Raw genomic sequence first — 21,537 nt, forward strand, 5'->3', positions numbered from 1 at the left:
AGGCATCTGACAGACTACATGGTTAAATTAGCCAGGTAAATTCCCTGGCCTCCCAGCAGGAATGTTGCTCTTGCTGTGGGTAGATGGAGTCAGGGAGATAATTCAGGAACTAAGTGCAGGAGCCTGACCTTAGGTAATGTGAGTAGATCTCTCAGCGTGCATGTCTCTTAGAGTAAACAAGGGGGAGTTCTGCCTATGATTGTACACTTGTCCTAGTGGGGTTATCTGTCTTTTGACTGCAACTCAACAGAACTGGCTGAAGTACTAATCAAGAAAAGTAGTTGTTAGAAATGGTTGTCCTCTTTCAGAAGTAGCTAAAACCAGTACCTGAACAGCTAGAAGTGTGTGGCTTTTCTGACAAGGGAGGAGATGGAAGAATACCAATTTTGAAGCAGTGGAGGATCAAAACTGTGTTAAAAATCCAGAGGAGTAATGAAGAATGTAACATTTCCCAAATAGTAGAATTATTTCTTGTGCGTGTCTGTTATAAAATACAAACTTATGCTTAGGGAATAGGTTGATCATCAAAATTACAAAGATTAGAAATATTTCTCTGCTATACATGATTTTTTTGCACCTTCCAAAGCACTTGGTATCCTCTGCAAGAGGCAATGTAGACCATTAATGGATGGCTGATCTGATCTGCTCTGTCAAGCAGCTTCTCTTTACCTATATTTTCCTTTAAAAACACAGGGATTTCCCTCAGCTTCTCTGATTTTACTCATGAGTTTTTTGTCATGCTTTCAATACAATGTCAAGACGAGTTTGCTGTCAAAGGTACATACCAGAGGAGAGAATTCAACCGCCACAACCCCCTGTACATGCTCTTGCCTAGCACTTAAAAATTCTTTCTATGGGAGTTTTGTTTAAACTAGGTATGAGTTGCCTTTTTTCACTTGTTCCACGTCCATGCACTGACACCATTTGCTCATATATCATTCTTTCCTATAGGATCTTTCAGCTGGTGTTTTCCAACTAATATCTTCTACCAACAGTGCTTTCCTTCCTCTTTTAGGCAAGAAAGTGTTAAATTCTCTTGTTGTTTGTTCTTAAGATGGCAGTTCTGGAAACCTGTGCCTGTCAAATTGACTGCAGCTAGGAAAAGGAGATGCTTTCCTATCAGTAGGAGAACATTATTCTTTTAGGGACCACTGAAATACTTGTAGCGAGACATTTCGTTGCTGGTTCTAATAGCCCTTGTTGAACTAGTTCTGTGATAATAGAACAATATACAGAAAGAAGCTGGTGGAGGTGTAATGATAAAAGAAATATAGGTCTCCCATTTTATATGGAATCCTTCAGGTATTTCACCTGTGTGACAGGATTTCCATCTCTGACATGTGAGACTGCAGAAACTTTATTCATATCTAGTCCACAGCTGAGTGTTGCAGATTATTAACAATGAAATCAATAGGAGTAATCAGTTATTAGTATAAGGACTTTAAATATTTAGACCTGTAGTCCAGAATGCATTGCACAATGACAGTAAACCCTTCAGAGAAGTTGATGGGACAATGTACGCCTGTAAGAGACTACAGAAAACAGATGCATTTCCTTTTCCACAACTTAGAAAACAGGCAGACTAGAGGACTTTGGCTTGGGGACGGGAATATCTTCCTCTGAGTTAAACTGCCCTGGGTTCTTATTGAAAATGCTATGATTTTAATATTCTACAGAAAACTGTGTATTAAAATGACGGGAAGGGAGAAATCTGTAAAGGCACAGCAGCAATTTCTTCTTTTTATTTCATTAGCTTACGTAGTTGTGCCAGCACACATTCTAGCCAATCTTTGTTAAAATAGAAAACGCTATCATTTGCAGGCAGGTTTCCATATGAACAGAAACAAAGACTCAGTAGCATGAAGCTTCATTTCATAAGGAAATCTCTTTTCTTCAAAGACACTGGTAGGTTATGAGAATTATACTTTTTTTTTTTCTGTTTCTGTTTTCTGAAAAGCTTTATAAATGCACCTATTTTCAGGAAACTATTTTCTTTAAAAAGATGAACTATCCTTAAAAAAAAAAAAACAGAAGAAGTTGGGTTTGCATCAACTTTGATACGTGACTTGTTAAATCAAACCAAGCCAGATACCTTTGTGGTACAATGAAAAAAGAAAAATGTTATAGTGTGAGTTCATATTGTGTGTGTTATTTCATAACTTTGCATGAAATGTGCTTTGCTTCTGATTGAAGCCTGAAGTTGTTGTTTTAAGAGATGGGCTCTTTGGAACCTTTCAGGAAATGCTGACCTGACTGTGGGGTGTACATCTCCTGTATAACAAAGGGGGGGAAAAAGATAGCTTTTACTGGCAAGGGAAACTGGTTTTACTTATGTCATGAATCAGCTCTGTGTTAGAGAACCAGGATGCCTCTTGTGTGAACTGTTAACATTTAACACGTTTCTAGCTGAATGGCTGGTTTTTAAGACCTATTGACAACTATGCAGTAACTGCAATTAAAATCTCCAAAATAAACTACAGTTTTAATCCCAGATACCAACAGAGTTCAGTGAGGAAACTGAAATGTCTTGATGACCAATGAGAACTTAAATTATCTTTATGGCTATAAAGTAGTATATCAGACTACTTGTTTGAATTGAGGTATTTTATGAAGAAATTGAAAGCATAGATCCCATTTCCAGTATGATTTGAGGATCAGAGATAAAATGGTAGAAACTGAAGTAGCTGTGAGCAGGTGTCTCATTAACACTTGAAAAAGGATATAGAAATGTGATGACATTTTTCATAAAATTAAATTATTTTTTTTTTCTTACAGCTGTTTGACCAAAAGCAATGTTTTATGTGGGCCTCTGTGTTCTGGCATTTTCAAAGAAACCCACAAAACTTGACATGAAGTGGAAAGTTGAAACACTGTGATTTGTTATGTTAAAACAAAGTAGATATTCTCAACCTATTGAAATATTTTTTTAAAAAATAAATCCATATGAGTCATAAAGTATCATACAAAGATAAACATCTTCATTCTGTTGAAATCAATTGGCCTAAACAAAACTTCGTAGATAGCTGTGTTTTGCAAGATAGTTCTTTAATTTTTGGTTGTCTTCAGGTTTTTTCCAATTCCTTTGTGGAAGAAGAATTTCATGGTCAAGTAGATAGACTGTACAATATTAAATATAAAATGCCTTCCTTTCTTTTTTCCCTCTGCCTGGACCTTTTCTGCAGAGACTTTGCTGTGATTTATCTTTTCAAGTTCCCATAATAAAGAATTGGCTAGTTTAATGATGAAGGTGAAGTCGATCAGATTCAAATATTATGTGAGCCTCAAACAAAAAAATGGAAACTTTCTCTAGAAAGAGAAAAACTGTTTTACTGAAACAACTAAGAAAACTTGGGCTTTTCGAAGAATTGCTAGGAGACTCTTTTCTGATATAGCAAGGAAATGCTAGGTCTTTGACCAAACCCACATATCAAAACAGTGGTGATGAACTAAATGGGACTCTGCGGCACGTGGTTTTTCATAGTAAGTGCTCACCTGGAGGAGGAAGGAAATGGGGGCTGAGTCAGAGGACTGGCCTCTTCCTGTCAATCAGTACTGACCAGACTGATACGGAAATGCAGATCAGAGCTTGGGGGTTGGTACGTGAGCTATGAGAGCTGTTAATGCTGCGTGGTTTAGAGTTGTGTATGGAGCTTGGGTAACCTGTCTCAATACTGAACCAGGTTGCAGTTATTTTCTGGCTTCCTGGTTATTAGTTTGTAGTCTGAAACTTGATTTTCTTTTGTAATGTAAACCATAGCTGAACAGTAGTCTTGGTCAGCAATATTAGTCCCTATCCTGATAATTCTTGCTCAGCCTAGATAACATACCAAACCCCTTACACCTTGTCAGCCAAGATGTTTTTTCTCTTGTCCCCTTTACTCTTAATTATTTTATTTGAAGCACTGTCTTGACACCACACTACCCAGCAAATTTCATTTGAAGTACATGGAGCACAAAATGTAGGGTTCTGCATTACCATGAGAATGTAACATTACACTTGTGGGAGCCAGATGTCTCTCCTCAGTTCCCACATGCTAGACTTGGGAGGAAATGTCCTCTGCTGTCAACTCTGCCGGAGTTAATGAAGTTCAAGTCCACCATCTAGCTTGGTACAGGGGATTCTAGCTGTACCAGGGGATTTCTGGCAGGGAGAGGAGGAGGTGGTCTCCAGGTCAGACTGGATTGTTCAAACATCTTAAAACTATATTGCTACCTTATGAGGACTTTGATGGGATAGGGACCTTAAGTCACTGTTACTACACTGTATCACCTAACGGCTTTTCTCAAAGCAGTGGACTTTCCTGCAGTTTGCAGGTGCAGCTGAAAGGCTGGTCTGATGGCAGCTAAGCACGAGTGCTTATGTAGCCCTGACTAAAGCAGTCCTAGATAAATACCATGACATACACTGCTTTCCAGTCTGCAGGTCAACCTAATTAGGTTGTCCTTTTTCTGAACACAACTTAGTTGTACATGTTTCAACATTTTTATCAGTGGATAAATGACTTTCCTGCTTAATTAGGTATGTGCTAAACCCTTCACTGATTCATGACCTATGTCACTGGTCTGTGTGCATGCACTGGGCTCCAGACTTCATCAAAAGTCTGGCTGTGGTACTATGTACATCTGGCAGAATCCTTAGGGCTCCTGGCATAAAGTGACATTAGTAGGTATTTTGCAAAAAAATATATTTTAAGTAACAATTATGTGGCACAACGATGAAGAGATGGGTCTAAGCCCACAAGCATTCATAGTGTCCCTACATAGCTGTGGATCCCTTCATTTTTACAGGCCTTGCTGCTGCTGACCTGAACTACTTTTGTAAGGCTGTGGTCATCTTAGTCCTTAAAAGAATGACTGTTCATTCCTGTGGTGGCAGGCAGTTTTCTTTTGCTTGTGTAAATCACTGAGTGTGCATGTGTAAACATTTCAAAGTGAAGTAACACCATTTTTTCCAGGTCCAAACTTAAATGGATAAGCAAAATTTATCCTATTATTTGTTTTAATCAGGAAATACTGAAGGATTTTGTGTTCTATCCGTCTTATTATGCTGACTCTGTGAGCTGTTTCAGAAGCTGGTATATCTTGGTGTTAGGTTAAAACTGACTTTAGTCTTTCTGGAAGCCCTCTATATGCAGAGCAGTAGTTGAATTAGATCTTAAAATGAAGTAGTAGGGTAGTATCTTTTAGCTGTTCCCTGACTGTAGCTTGCCCTTCTTTTGTTAGCTAGTTTCCTGCAAAAAGAAGCTGTTCTCAGTTAGCATGTTGTTATCCTCGATGTTGTATAGGGCTGTTGCAATGTCACGTGATTGGGGAAAAATACTCCTCTGACACATCTACAAAACAGAGATGGCACTTACCTAAATGAAATTAAATGGAAGGTCATATTCAGAAGGTGCCGGTCTTCCAGCTAAGTTGGACATCCCAACTGTCCAGCCCAACCATTAATTTTTAGGACTGGCAACTGTGATGGTTTGTTAATTTGCTCTTAAGAGGCCAGGCTGTACTCCAGGTCAACTCAAATGCATGTTTTTCATCTCTATTTTAGCAAAGTTCAAAACACTTTTGGAGGAACTGCATTCTTAAAACTTCAGGTAAGAGCTTGCTAATGAGAAATGGTCATTTAGGGAAAAGCATTGGCGTTTCTTTCCTGCAGTAGCATGGAGTCGGTCTTTGTGAAGGCACAGCATCTTTGAAGCAGCAGTGCATGCTTGTCATCTCTTCTCTGCATTTTCTCTTTGGAGCTTGACAGGGCATGCATCTGTCACATAGCCTGCTGGAGGTGTCCTATAGTCCTCCAACTAACAACTGTACTGAGGATGTGCAGGTTTATATACCTACCAGTCAGTGTGTTTAGCAGAGAGGGGTAGTGTGTTGTGGTTGTAAGGTGGAAATCTGAGTGTCTCATACAAAAAATAACATTACTAATACAGACTCCTGCAATTGCTGGTTATTGATTTGTGGAAATCTGCCAAGTCTTTCACAGACAACATTGTTCTGGGGAGAGAAAGCAGTTCTGGGAGTGTTGTTGCAGTTACTTAAAGTAATAGTTCTTTTTTATAATAAACATTTATGTTAATGGTATGTGGAGGTAATTTTAGATGTTACATTCATTCTTTTCAGATGTAGTTAGAACTTAATTGATGATTAACTTCTGTGGGTTTTTTACTTTAAAACTAGTTTGATTTACAGTGGAGAGTGGAAAGCAATGGTGGTGCTTTCACTCTTGTGAGTGTATCCACATTGATAGACCCACACATAGAATGTGTATGCACTGGGAGGACAAAGGGACCCCAATACTCCTTTTGAGTGTGTAACTCCTTTTTTTTAATATAACTCCTTTTTTTCATAGTGATAATGATATTGTAAAAGAAATAATTATTACTAGATTTCTACTGTAATAGAAACAATGACTCCTGTAAAAGCTGAAATGACTCTGGCATGTTTACTGCATATAACAACAGAAGGCTTTCAGAATGCCTCTTGATTTCTGTTCTGGACTGTCACTGGGAAAGTCACCTCCACAAGCATTGAGACCATGTGTAAGTGGATGGTCTAACGCAAGTACACATGGACTTCAGAACTCAGCTGAAGTGGCATGGTGAACGGTGCTGTTAAGTAAAGTTACTCATTTACCTTGGTAAGAGGCAAACAATTAAATTAGCAGCACTGGGGTCCAGAGTACTAACGAAGGGAAAAGTTATAACTTCTGCGTTGGTTTTGTAACTTTCAGAGTGAGAAGCCTACAGCAGTATCTTGAATGTAAAATCAGCCACTTCTCAGTTTCCTCACAAGAAGAAAACATAGTATTTCCAGGAACGTTAATGCTTTTGAGGGTTTCTTGTTTTGTTTAAGACTGCTTCTAGTAGTTGTTGTAACCTACTTGCAAGATGATCAGCTTGTAATTGTTAATTATAGAGGGGAACAGTGTAATTGTCTTTCCATGGGCAGGGTTAGATACTGAGACTTTTCTCTTTGAGAGTACATGTGGCAATGAAAGTAAGATTTTCTGTTGAAGACGACTCTGGAATCAAAGGTTAGGAAGTTAAGATTATTACAGTAAGTTGTCTACTGTTTCAAGTATTGGCATTTAGCATTTTGATTCTGGACACTATTTCTTAACAATCCTTTATTTCTGTTTCAAGTGCTCTATCAATTGCAGACCAGATGTTAGGATTTTAAGTGGTTTGTTTGGGATGTGTGAGTGTCAACCCAAGAGGGAGCAGTGGTGTGGTTTTTAACAGGGGACAATACAGGAAGGTTATGAAGGTGCGCTCAGTCAGTTTATCAGACAGCTTCTTTTCTGTATTCAGCCTTTTGTTTAATTCAGCCCTGGGCAGACGAACTGAGCTGAGTAGGAGTTGAGAAATCATGATTTGGCATTAAGGAGAAACAACTCCTTTTTGCCTTCCCTCCACATGCACCTTAAATACTTGTGTGAGACTAGATTTTAATCCCTGTGACATGTCCCATTCTGCGGAGTGGCTTGAATTTCTATCAGGGCAGTAAGGGAGCAAAATCTTGTCCCTAACATTTAAAGCAAACTAATTTGTCTGCAGTGCTATGCACAGTCCTTGCAATTAAAAAGTTCAAGCCAAATGCCAAGTGGCTGCAGAATGTCTTTTTTTTTTTTTTTTTTTGTAAGGCACTTAAAGTGTGGGTGAAACATCTGTTTCCTCCTCCCTGCAGCTCATTTTGGAGATTAATATAATTCTAGTGAAATCTCACTGTGACATGTGCTGCTGTTCAGTGAAGATGTTTCAAATACCTACATGAAAACTAATTGCACCTTCTGCCATTCACTGCATCTATTAAAAAAAAAAAGAAAAAAAAAGAAAAAAAAGGAATTTCAAAAAGTTTTCTGAGCTAAAATGGTAGTTGCAGTCTGAGTTACACCTGCAATATGAAACTGTGGCAGAAAATACTTGAAAGCATGGAATTATTTGGCATTGCCCATGCCATATGTGCTGAGAGATCACTGCCTCTGCAAACGTGACTGTTCTTTTGCCATCCATATCTGTCCTCAACATGAAGAGCAAGGGGAGTGTGGAGCTCAGAGGGGAGATACATATACAGAGATATATTGTTCTGAGTCCCTTTCTTCTGCACAAATTCTCAGTTTGGTTTTTGGGAGTCAAAAATTCAGGCTTGAAACATGTTGTCTTTTCTATGCAGAGATAAATTTCCTGTATCTCTACAGTCCATTAAAAATCCAGATGCTGGTGAGTAACTGTGGTGGGTGCATAGCATCCAAAATTTCAAACAAACCAACTTTCTTAAATTTTGCCACTCCCAATGACTGGGTGCAGCACGGTCCACTGTGCAGAGCTGTTTACACAGTGCTTACAGTGATGACAGAGCTTGTTTCTGTGTTTAGATCATTTTGGGGCCCACGCTCCTTGAAAACATGTGAAAAGCACCTCTGTGAGCTGGGCTGACCTCTGGCTGGGCTAACAGGTCGAGCTGGGGTTGAAGATGTTTCTGCAAGCAGAGGCTTTTTTAGAATTAGTGTTCTTTTCCTTGGCTATCAGACTAACCACTGCGTATTCGTTAAAGCTTCTCTTTGCAAATAGACTACTACTACTTGATGCAGCTGACTGCTGTGAAATACAGAGGTGGTTTTGTCAGTTCCTGGAAAAAACTGACATTTCAGTTTGTTTCCCCTTCATCTCAGGCTCTCTCAATTGGTGTGAAACTGTGTAGGTCTGGTGAAATCAACAGAACGGTTGTTAGGAGGAGTTACCATCCCTAGCTTTCTGGTACTGTCTGTGCAGCTGAGATGCCTTAGCCATGACCACCTTCAGTGTTGACTTAAAGTAATCTGCTTTTTTTGGCACTGACATGGATTGAGACTGCTTTCACAAGCATGCCCATGAGATAGTAGTACAGTAACAGCTGTATATTTAAATGTCAGTCACTGTAAGGCAATGCCACTGAAGCCACCAGTACAATTTAATAAGACAGAGCTAGGAACAGAGGGAAAATAATGAGTGTTTGTTGTCAGGATGCCTCCAGTTGTGATGGTAAAATCCCCATGAAGAACGTGGAAATCCCCATGACCTGAATTTCTTGTTATGAGAATTGTGGTTGAAAGGACAAGGTAGCTCAGTTAATTTACTGTCCTGAAGTGTTTTTAAAGATGTATCTTTGATGGGTGAGATTACAAACCAGAAAACTAGATAGGAAAGAAAGAGTACCCTGAAGAGAGACCCAGTATGGTTTAGTGAAGATAGCTATATATACACACATATATTTTAAGGTCAACATTGAACAGCTCTTTACCCAAAACTCGAATCTGTTGCTGCTTATAGAAATGAAATTGTGTGTTTGTCTAAGCCATTGAGATGTAATTTCAGTTTATACCGTGTTAGCACAACTAATCCTTTCAGTGATGTTCAGCTTCTGCCAATTCAGTCAATGGACTAATTGTGTGAAGTGAAGCATACAAGCACAGCAGTGTTTTATGTACTACATCTTACCACTTCCTGACCCTGTCTCACTGCACACTACCTTCTTGCAGTCTTCTAGCCAGATCTGTTGTAGAGGTAGAAAAGCCCAGATTAATTTTCCCTGCTTTGACAAGCTCCTTTACATTGCAGGACGCCAGCTTTTATAGTGCATCCATAGGAATCGTCTCCACTACAGCCTTTCACCACACAGGAGACAGACTGAAGATGTAGGCAGCTGGCGAATATGAAAGCAATGAAGAGGTGTTCTGAGGTTGACAGTGCTTTTTATAGTACACACATTTTCTGGGAAGGGCATAAGAAGGGAGATAAACAGGAGATAATTGTGGCAAGCTGAGAAGTAGCTGTAGCAGACCAAGATGTTCCAAAGAGAAGATCACAGCAAAAAGGTAAGGGTGCCAACTTCATCCTGTCCTTTTTCCTGCTGCTTGAATATTTTCTTCAACATCAACAGTTTTTCCTTTGAAAATGCTGACATTTTCTGGAGACTCCTATAAATACTATAATAGCCATTCAGCATTACTTTGAGAAAAATACAGTAGTATTTTTATAGCTCACTCTAGCCCCCTCAGTTCCTACTTTAAAAGTGTTGGGTTTTTTTTTCTAGAAGCTCTGCAGACTGATAAAATATTGATAACAGTTCAAAGATCAGAAATATCTCTGCATAACTGCTGTATATAGAGTAGTAGTCAATCAAGACACAGGGGGGGAAGTCATGTAGCAGTTGAGAAAAAGTCCTACAGAAGACTTTGACTCAAGACTAGAAATAACTGAAAATAACTCTGAAACTCTTATTCTTAGATAAACTGTTTTTACTTAAGGGTCTCCTGGCAAGGATGTATGACTAAAAGGACTATGAATCTCTGTTATCAAAAGCAGTGTCATAATGTCATGCATGCATGCAAGGGGAGAGCGTCAAGGGGTTAATTTGATTGTGTTTGAGTCTAACAATGCAGTGTCACAGTGTAATCTAGGATGTTACTCAGCCTCGGCCTAAGTCTACTGTCAGCTGAGTAAATGATGAATTTCCTTGCACTGGCATGGATTTGGGCCAAAACTGAGGGATTTTGAAAATCCCACTGGTAGTGTTCTCAGCGCAATTGTTTTAATATAGCTTACAACTAGATCAATATTCATGTTCAGTCATCTAATTTTTCTTTCCTGTTTCTAAGTATACTTGAGGATGTCTTACTAAAAATGATAATGTTCACAGTTTTCTCTTATTTTAAAAAATACCTAAGCCAGCTTTCCCTAAACCTTCTCTGTGGTCTTCACTCCTGGGCAGAGAGCATATGTGGAAAACACAGTAGTACCGTGCACTGTTGCAAGACTTTTTATAACGTTATGTGAAACAGAAAAGGGCCTTAAAATGATAACATAGTGTGCAATGATGAAAGCCTCCTAGATGGAAACAAAGCTTCCCCTGATTTTGAGTAAGATTTGGTCTGAATGCTCCTGAAAAAATCCTGTCCCTAGTTCTTTGGGTTTTATGGGAGCATCTGGTAGGGTATGTCAAACAATGTTACTTGCAGCAATTGGCCTGGATAACAGTTTCTAGTTTCTTGGTTATCAAATTTCTGCTCCAGGTCAGGCTTCATATGTTCAAATGGGACCCCATTTGCCACCTGGTGTTTTGGAAAAACTGCCTGGAAGCTGGAATGTATGCAGTAGCTGTGGGACTGACTGCCTTCAAAATTTGAGTGCTCTAAGAGTTGAAAACACTTGGAGGGCCATCATTGCTCGGATGAACTGAGCACCTTAACATCTCACCAGAAAGTAACAGATGATGACTACCTAATATTTCTAAAGCATGGCAGCCTTGGAGGCCTGGACTAATTTTTCATTGGCAATGGGCCAAGTCATGTTATTAAATTTAAACACATGCATACAGGATTTCCCATGTAAGGGTCTTGGCATCTTTTGAGTCTTAGCACAAGCACTTCACAGCTCTGAGATCTGCCAGAGTGGTTGAGAAATGAGGTAAATTCTTAGAACACTCTTAATGGTCTGGACTGAATGACCAGATTCTAACGTGCCCGAATGACTGTCCTTGTCATTTGTCTTTCAGGTCCTCAGGCTCCATCAGCCACATGCTGATCACATTGCAGCAGCGTAGGTGTTGCCATGAGGATCAGGAGGTGTCCTGTCTGCTTCGCAGCTTGTCTTTTGATCCTGCTGGGTAAACGCCAGAGAGAGCCCAATATAGAGGCAGAGCACACATTTTAAGAGAGCTGACAAGCAGTTCCTGCACATACATGCATCTGTGTAAGAGTACTCCAAGTCCAGGGGCCTCTGTGGCACTTCATGGACCTAAGAACTGTTGCATGTGTGGGGTTAGACTCTGCTTTTTGAGACATGATGCTCCGACGAGGATTTATTCTGTTTGTCCCCCGACTTGTAGGCCTGCTGGTGGTGGCCTGTTGCTTGGTGTCTATTGTTTATATGTTGGCTTGCACACCCAAGAGTGACAGCCAGCAGCTTGCCTTGCCCAGGGTGCACAGTCCAACTGCAAAGGAGGGATATGAAGCCATTCTGCAAGAGCTAGAAGAGCAACACCGCAACTACATCATCAGCTTGAAGAAACAAATTGCCCAGCTGAAGGCTGAACTCCAGGGCAGGAGCGAGCAGCTTAAGAACGTGCAGGATCAGTACCCAGACCCTTTGGACATTCAGCTTGACCACAGTAACCCAGAGAAGGCCCAGGCTAACCTGCTGGCTTTCCTCCGTTCCCAAATAGACAAAGCAGAGGTGCACAGTGGCGTTAAGCTGTCCACGGAGTATGCAGCCGTGCCCTTTGAGAGCTTTACCCTGCAGAAGGTGTACCAACTGGAGACAGGGCTGACGCGCCACCCAGAAGAGAAACCTGTAAGGAAGGATAAGCGAGATGAGTTGATAGAGGTGATCGAGTTAGCTGTTGGGAGTTTGAACAATCCAGAGGGGGAAGGCAATGCAAAACACCGTGTATACACAGCCTCCGACTTCGTTGAAGGTTTGTATGCAGACAGCAGGTTAGAAGGTCCACATAGTGCTGGTAAGGGGTTCTGGTGTGACTGCATTGCTGAGGGAGATGGGCGTTATCTCGGAGCACAGATGTCTGGGATGGTGTTAGTGCTGTGACCCAGCAATGCTGTCTCAGGCACAACTGCAGAATGGCAGCTTTCCTGGCGAATGGGACTTTGACAGCAGAGCCTGCCAGTCTCTCATAGTGACCACCAATGTGTGCTCACAGCTCTCTAGTCATGCACTTGCCTCAGAACTGACAAAGCAAGGAGTGAATGACCAGGCTGCAATCCCAGATCTGTTACCAGACTGACAGCTGCAGTTCAAATCCAAACTCCAACATTACCCTTATTTCCACCTGCACAGCTGTGCCAGACTCAGAGTGGCAAGACAGGTTTTGAGGACAGCAGCTGAGGAGCTCAGTAACTCAGCTGGTATCAGCTATAACTTCAAATGACTAGGAAAGCTTAACCTTTACAGGGTACTTCCTATACCAGGAGTGGTGCACCTTAGCTCTTGGATTCTAAAATGAGCTAAACAGTCTTTACCCTCACATGTAATATTGAGGCAGTAAGTGTGGATTTTTAAAGTGCCACTTCTAACAGCAATCAGTGTTTACTTCACATCTTCTGTCACCAAATCCAAAGTGCTTACTTGTTTCCAGTCAGGCTGTTTTTTCCCAGCCAGGCAGAGGCACCAGGTGTATTCCAGGAGTTGTGATGTCTCTGTGGTTGATTTCAGGTTAGCCCCTGCTGCACAGCAGCTCTGAGTTAAGAGGGCAGGAACATGTGCAGCAGAAACATGGTATAAGACAAGATTTCACAGATCTTGTTTCCAAGGGCTCATGGCTGTTTCTCATTCAGTGAGAGAGCTACATTTCTACTTGTAGTATGGCTGTCCTAGTTTCACTAGGAACTGGCATGTTCCCTGCTTGTTGTTCAATAGTGTTGTCTGTAAGTGAGACAGCGGACCTAGCTGAATTTTGTAAGGAGAAAAAACTTGCTTTCCTCATCTTCAGATGTTTGTGCTGCAGACTTAGAGGGCATGTGGGTAAGATGCCTACCTTTCATGGAATGACTTCTCTAATGTGCTGAACACAAGCCTCCATGCTTATCCCAAGTCACTAGTGATTTTGCTGTGGATTGTTTTCTTCATCTAATATTTATGAATAGAGCAGAGAAAAATGCATCCTCCGTGTGATGAGGACAAACTATTGCTGTTGTGCAATGGCCAGTTGTTCATTTCCACTCTCTGTGTATGTTTCTCCAGCAATCATGGTATTGAGAGACAGTAAGGTCCTGAAGCCGTGCCGGGATATACCTAATAATTGGGCAAGTACCTCCCACAGCAGGAACATGAGTTGTTCAGACTGTGGAGACCTTGTTGAGGCAGGTCCTGGCTCCCCTCTGGTCTAGGCACTTCCTCCACACCAGTCAAATTCCTTTTGCTCAGAGATGGGACCAGGTCATGCGCAGGGAACTGGGAAGTGCTGCTGGCTGCCAGCATTTGAATGCATCATGGAGCTACGTGCTTCCAGTCTCCTCCTTTCTGTTTGTTGTTTGGTTTATCATTTCAAACTATGTTTCTACTGTTTATTATAGGAGCTGAACAAGCATATATGACTGTTTGGCACCAGCTCTTTCATGGGGAGAGGGTGAGGGGAAAGGAGGCAATGTTTCCAGCCATACATTGCTTAATATTCCACTAAGGTTACCTTTTTGCTTAGAGCCTGCCTTTATGCAGTCAAGGGTCTTTGCCTGGGTACCAGTGCTGTCCTTGGGGAACAAGGCAGAATCTGGTGTGCAGAAAGGCATGGGGAAGGGATGCACGCTGCAGTGCTGTCTCTGCAGAGGTTCTTCAAGCCAGGCCTTGTTAGCTTTCACATACCATGGGGAAATAATCCAGAGGGAGGAAGCCCTGCATGCGACTCAGAGATCAAGAAACTGGAGCCCTGCATGCAGCTCAGAGCTCAAGAAACTTCCTTGTGTCCTCCCCTGCAGGGCAGGACCTTGCTTCTGTAGGCACAAGGTAACAAATTCTCAGTCTTACTCAGCAATGCAAACTGATTTATCTGCAAATGCAGGGATCTGTGCATTAGGGCTGGAAACAAACAGCTGACTTGGCAGAAGATTTCCCTGCAGAGTTCCTTTGGAAGTCTCTGTCATCTCTTGGCAGTCTCTTTTCCCCCATCCTCCATTCTGCAAGGATGGCAAAAACTGCCGATCAAAGCACAAACAAATCCATTGCTCTGTATAACTTGAGCAGGAGAAGGGAGGACTGAGTTATCTGTTCCAATTCTGCATTTCAAGTATGGTTTAGACTCAGATTTTGTTTTGAGACAGCGCTCTGCAGGTGCCACTGCCTACACAAGTTAGTAACAGGCTGGATTCCATGGCAGCTTCTGGCAGCTTCATACCAATCCAGCAACACAGCAACCATGAGCGGTGTTAGCCAGCCAGCAAAGCCAGCTGTTTTCATTTTCTGGAACTGCCCAGGGTAGCTGGAGCTTTCTGGGAGATGTGGCCCAGGTCTGTATTGGAAGTAATACCACTTAACCCTGTAAGCTTTTTATCTTCCAGCTGCTTTAGCAATAACAGCATGCAAAAGCTGTATGCATCTCTTATGTTAAAGGTGGGGCTACTGCCCTTGTCTTAAGGTTGAGCAGATGGAGGGATGTGCTGAAATGAAAATTAAGTAATCGGGATCAGAGACAGGATTCAAGACCAGAACTGCTGCTCTTGATACATGAGACTTGTGTCTTTGTTTCTGCTCTATTCAGCAAAGCCTTTGACACCAGCTTTACGCAAGTGTGTTGCTGATCCAGAGTCTTGCTAGCATATAGAGTGGTTCAAGTTAATCTTGTTTGCTTGGGCTTCTTGTGTGGATTTTTATATTCTTGTGGGTCACATCTGGTATCTGCTATCACTTTTTCAGTACTAGTTCATTGCTAACGTATGTCAATAGGCAGGGTGGTGGTGTGGTGCAATAGATTTGGTTAGGGTCTGTATCTCTTCCTCTTTTCCATTTTGTGCCTTTATTCTTGTCTTTGCAGAGGGAAAATGTTTCTTCAAACACTTCTAATGTTCAAGGAGAAATGTTTTGTCTCTGTAGCTGGGATCTCTTAAAATAAGTGTTGCATCCTCTGCAGTTTCTAGACAGAACCACTTGTGCGTGGGAATTAGACTGTGACCCTAGTACCTTACATCTGAGCTAAACTCCTTCTCAGCAGATTGCTGTTACATTAAATTTGGATAGGATTCTCAGACAGTTCTCCTTCCAGGAGTAATAGCTGACACGTGGTGGAATTTTCCATTTTTTCTTACTCAAAACCAGGAGAACCACACCTTCTCCCTGGGGCCCAAAATGTATCCATCTGGCTGCTACTCTGCTCTGCTTCTCTCTTCACAGAGGCACTTGGACTGTTCAGCTGCTATAATCCTCCCCTCTCCCCCTTATTCCTCCCACTTCTATACCAAGTTCACTGGTTTTCTGCCATAAGGAGTTAGTAAGAAATAACATGGAAAAGATCAGAAATTTCTGTGTATTATAAGCAGGCAAAGGACCGCTCTGTTTCCAATAGAAAGCCAGTGCTCAGTGGGCAGAATAACAGGTCTGGTCATTAATTTATGTAAATGGCAGCAAAGCTGAATAGGTTTGGAGGTCATTCATTTTCTCAAAGATGGAGATAATAATTTGGAGACCCTGACAAGCCTGAGTGGTGTGTTCCATAAGTGCATGTAGTCACTGGTGATACTTTTTCCCAACAGGAACAGTTCCAGAAAATCCCTGGATTGCTTCAGAAATGCCCTGCCATGGCACCGTCAAATCTGCTGTATCATAAGTTTTCCTACCTGAAGTACGTGGCTGTCTAATGACTGGAATTTTAAATAAGATCTCAGAGACAAATGAAAAGGAGTAGCTTTGCTTTCTCAAATTGACGGCTACTGGTGGTGGGCTGCCTGATGCAGTTTTGCCCTGGAAGCTTACTGGGAGAAAGGGTGATGCTTTTCCTCAAAGGATAAGATGCTGTATTTTACTGCATGTGAAGTGGGAAGGCCACCATAATATTGAGTTAAAATGAGGACAATAAATGCTGATAAATCCTAATAGCGGTTCCTGCAACATCTAATGAAATATAAGTAATGAGCACGGGTCCAGGGAGTGTTTCTATTGGCAGTGGAAGACCTGAAACCTATGGTCTGTGGAACTGAGGCTAAAATTGTCATCCACTCAACAGCATTTTGTTAAGGTTGTGTGGCTGTTTGCTAGTTATCAGTTCCATGTAGATCTCTGAAACCTGTTTGCCTGCCCTGCTGAATAGAGATCAGGTATTTTCCATTTCTTTAGACAGCTCTGGGAATTGCAGCTCTGAAGACTGGACACTTACTGCTCTTTAGTCAACCCTTCAGACCAGGTCTTGTTTTGCTTCTCGCTTGTCCTTTTCCTTCATTTTAGGGCCAGTCTCTCTGCTGACCCAAAGCTCCTGTTTACTTTTTTACATTGGGTTTCCAAAGGCGTTGACTTTTCTCCCTGCTTCTGAAAGGAAGGGCGCATATTCTGAAACATAGAAGCTGTAATGGAAGCGATAGACGATCAATTAACCTTCTTTTATCACATAGCGAACATGTAGGCTTTCCAAGGCATCCATTTCAGAAGCAACCTTTTCAGGAAAAGTTTTTTTGTTTTACTTTTTTGAGACTACTTTTTTTCCCCTCCTTGTAGCTCATCTCTTAGAATTGAGGCTACTTGACGCATCTTTCTGAATCACATAAAAAGTCCTGATGGCACAAATGAAGTAGTGCCTTCGGAAATGGAAAAACCTTGTGAAAGGCAGGATATTCTGCTGGGTGAGTCCCCAGAGTGACTCAAAACATTCAGGCTTATTTCCAAGGCTCACTGCCTGACCTTGGGCAAATCACTTTGTTCTCTGCTTCTAAAAAGAAGATGCTTAAAAAAGGAAAGGCGCTTAAAAAAGGAAAACAAATGGTTTAAATGTGCATCAAGAATAACCATATTTAATTACATGCATTAAACTTGCATACAATTCTCTTCAAGATAAAATGTAAATATTATAAATTCTTGGATTATCATCTTGTGCAAGGGAGCCTTGCCTTCAACTAAGCTGCTTGTTTTTAGCTGTAGTAGAAGTTCTGAACAAGAACAAAACTGCAGAGTTAGAGGCAGCCTCTGTTGATGTGTGTATAGCACTAGCAGGGATTACTTGGGTCACAACATGCATTCTGCTTTAAGGTGCTTCTTGCTTATTTGGCAAAGCTTCCTTTATTCCACAAATGTAGTATATATCTCTGGGGAAGTGGTATTTGTGGGGTCATTGTTTCTTGGCTGGGGTAGAAAAGGATGTAGAAGCAAAGACTTTGAGATGTTGCATGGTAGCTATTATTAAATTGGTTAATTTAATTTAGATCTTTGTTATTATAAAAAGTGTCAGTTCACTATGTCAAATGTGAAACAGTCCTATCTATTTCTGTCTAGAGAAAGTGCAAATCAGATTTAATTTAGATTTTTGTTTAGCTTAATGTCAAAAGGCTACCTTAACCTTCCACAACACAAACTTCCTTGGCAAGACCTATGTTCAAAAACTGCCTGAGTAAATGAATGCACCCAGCAACACACTTGGATCATCAGCAGGCTTTCTGTAAGGATAAATGGGTGAGCAGAATTCGAAGGCCCAGATTTCCATTCTCTGGCCACTAGAAGGAGGAAATGCAGGGGCTGTTAGGTCACCATTCAGATGATCTCAAGTGCAGGCTCAAGTTCAGTAACAGATGTAGTTCATGGTCTGCACCTGGGGCAGACTATATAGAAAAAGCTAGGGAGAGTCAAGGGCATAGCTTTAGAAGATTAGCAGTAAAAGAATGATGGAGCTACTATCTCACTAGATTCATCTGCTATGCTGGAGGGAGGATTGGAGCATTTGCTGAATCAGCTTGTATTAAAAATAAAACATGAAGTGAATAATAGATCAGTAAATCTGCATTTAGTATTAACCAACTGAAGTGTTCATTAAGAATAAAACACAAAATGATAGTGAAAATAAGACAGTCCACAGAACTCTGGCCAGAAAAAATCACACCTCATTAATCTTTTGGATGTTCTGGACATACCAATGTAAAAGCTACTATACAACATGAAGGGCTTATGTCATTTTGCTGTTCAAAGAAACCTTTGACCTAGACCTTCACAAGAAATACAGACAGAGCTGACAGTCTATGGGTCGGATGCACAGCAATGTTTCACATCAGGGAATGACTAAGATTAAAAAAAACACCATTATTTTGGCCAAGCCATTCTGCATAACCAGATGGGGAGGAAAAAAAAAGAAGAAACAAGTCAAGCAGAGGAGTTTTCTTCCAGACGTGTTTTACTTGTTTCTTGAGTTTCTGCAAGAGATGAAAGGCAATGCAATTGTACTCTTCTACTGATGAGGTTGTTAGGATATTTACAGTGGCTTAACAAGTAGTTAGAATTAGCATTTAGTTATTCTTTCTTAAACCTAACAGACCTAACTATGAAAAAGCTTTATTTCAGTATGCACTGTAGGGACTGACGTGTCATTTAGAATGGGTAAAATACATAGCCTTTTTGCCAACTTTATCTCATTTAAGGTATCAGAATAGTGTTTCAGTGGGGCATGACCAATGCTTTTATAGTTCATGCCAGCCCTCAGCATGGGACCAGTTTCACCCATCAAGTATGTTAAAAGTTCATTCCATACAGGGAATAAGTATATGCTTGTATGAATTAAATATCCTTAATGTCCTGGGTCTAGCCTCTTACAAACTCCATAGTGTCATCCTTGCAGACCATTACTCGCCCAGGAGTGGGCATCATTGCCACGAAGAAAATAAAAGTCTCTTGAGAGTTGAGTAACAGGAGACTTTTGTCCTGATTGGTAGTGGGTGAAGTTGATGGCTGCTGGGGCCTGGTTGCATAGTTATATTAGGGGACTTTCCAGAGAACCTCCCAGAAAGGAGGAAATGAATGTGCTCATCAGGAAATTGCTTTTCTGGGAAGTGGCCTAATCACTCATATTTCAGGGAGGCAGGCTGCCTTTCGCAGTCTCTCTGCATCACCATTACCATGCATGCCTGCAGTGTGCAACTGGAGCAGTCTGAAAAATAAGGACAGTATGTCTGCTGGGTTATACTGAGTGTGAGCAATTGGTAACCTTCAGGGGTTTGTAACTCAGCCAAGCCTAGGAATGTGCCTGCGAGAATACCAAATAGCTCCTGCAACCCAGGCCTGTGTCCCTGCCAGAGTGACATCCTCTTCCCAATGATGGTCAATTGCATACTGCTGTAAAAGTAAATATCTTATGCCTCTGCTGCCTTTTCAGCCTAGGTGTAACACATGAAGATTGCATCCTTTTTTTTCTACCCAGGAGCCCAGCTTTAATCCAAGATGTCCACCCTTTTGTTTTCACACAGGGATCTACCGCACAGAAAAAGACAAAGGCACATTGTATGAGCTGACTTTCAAAGGAGATGCAAAACATCAGTTCAAGAAGATTGTTTTATTCCGGCCATTTGGTCCTGTAATGAAGGTGAAAAATGAAAATGTCAATATGGCTGACACACTTATTAATGTCATCGTGCCATTGGCCAAGAGAGCCAGCAAATTTCGGCAATTCATGCAGAATTTCAGGTGGGTTTCCATTCCAGTGCTGCCTTTGCTTTTTTTACCTGGAAAGTAAAATGCAATTTCAGGAATTATCAAGGCCTCACTCAGTAAAAATCATGCTACTTTTACATAACATTTCATTGTGCCACTAAGAAGTCATTTTTGAGATCATAGAGACTGAAAGGCATTTGGCTGCTTAGTGCATTGTGATTAACAGTAAAAGAAATTATATTCCAGTCATCAGGGTTTCTGATTTGCATGTACCTGGCTTAGGTGTCTCAATCTGTTTTGTTGGGGCACACGCGACTGTAGCAACATGAGAATTGCATGCCATTAGTTGCAAAGGAACATTTCTAAGGAAAAAGGGAATTAGTGCTCCCAGACACTTTGCCAGGCCCTATTAGAGAAAAGATTAAGGCAATAAGAGGCAAGAAGGAAATGTATTTGAACTTTCAGGATAGTTACTTTTAAACTTCTTTTATTTTTCAGCACAGAGATGATGTTCGGAGGGAGAATTTAACTGAGATGTAGCTTTAAATAGCTGCCCAGAAAAGGCTGTGTTAGCAACAGATACTGACTCTTGCAATGGGATTTGTTTTGCCTAATTACAGCCATCTAAAAATAGGCTCCTTGTCTAAATTAGCCATCTGATAGATGCTTGGTTTAGGATGGGAGAAATCACCCTCTGGTCATGCTGATCTCTCTGCTGATTATAGATGAACTCTTGCTGACTGAACTTTGTGCAAGTGAGGCATGATGTCTAGCATTAATTCAGATTGGTCCTGTCCTTAGGCTACTGGCTTGATCTCTGGTCGATGCTTAGATTCTAGTAAATGTTTCTTAACAAAATGCCAAACTGAACTCTAAAATATCTGTGACAAAAAATCAAGATTAAGAGGTAGGGTATGTATAGCTTCTTTAAAATCCCCTTTTTCATATTCTCCTAAGTGCCAGAGTTACTGCCTGCCTGCTCATTCTTCCTGGGGCTGGATGGCCTGTTTTAACAGTGTCCTCCTATTAATATAACAAACACCGCTTAGAGAGTTTTTTCATAATCTGCCTGAAAGATAGTCATCTGATAGAGGCAGTGAGCCCCTTTGTCAGGACAAGGATCTCTGTCAGTGAATGGTGCCCTCAGGAATGCCTTCCAGGGTTCACCCTACTCTGCCTTCCCCAGTGGGTGTAGGTTATTGAAGAAAGCTAACTTCTGGGACAAGTCACAAATCTGTCTCTATTCTCTAGGGAAATGGGCATTCAGCAGGATGGGAGAATTCACCTCACTGTAGTTTACTTTGGAAAAGAACAAATGAATGAAGTCAAATCGATACTTGAAAATACCTCCAAGTAAGTACCTGAATATCTGATGTGTGCTGTTCATACACAGAGATTGTACCATAAACTGGAGACTAGACAGCTGTCCAAACTTGTAGTT

General features: G+C 41.1%; 1 protein-coding gene across 1 annotated transcript in view; it reads left to right on the forward strand.

The window, feature by feature from the left end:
• The window catches only part of CSGALNACT1 (chondroitin sulfate N-acetylgalactosaminyltransferase 1), a 45,921-nt gene that overhangs the window by 18,427 nt on the left and 5,957 nt on the right, over positions 1–21,537 (forward strand). Inside the window, exons 3-7 of the mRNA XM_075033245.1 lie at positions 5,546–5,591; positions 9,597–9,853; positions 11,533–12,453; positions 19,913–20,129; positions 21,348–21,449. Of these exons, the coding sequence (XP_074889346.1) occupies positions 11,820–12,453; positions 19,913–20,129; positions 21,348–21,449 (953 nt within the window). The 5' untranslated portion in view covers positions 5,546–5,591; positions 9,597–9,853; positions 11,533–11,819. The remainder of the gene's footprint in view (positions 1–5,545; positions 5,592–9,596; positions 9,854–11,532; positions 12,454–19,912; positions 20,130–21,347; positions 21,450–21,537) is intronic.

This window comes from Buteo buteo, chromosome 1, assembly GCF_964188355.1.
Source record: "Buteo buteo chromosome 1, bButBut1.hap1.1, whole genome shotgun sequence".
In the NCBI taxonomy this organism is placed as follows: Eukaryota; Metazoa; Chordata; class Aves; order Accipitriformes; family Accipitridae; genus Buteo; species Buteo buteo.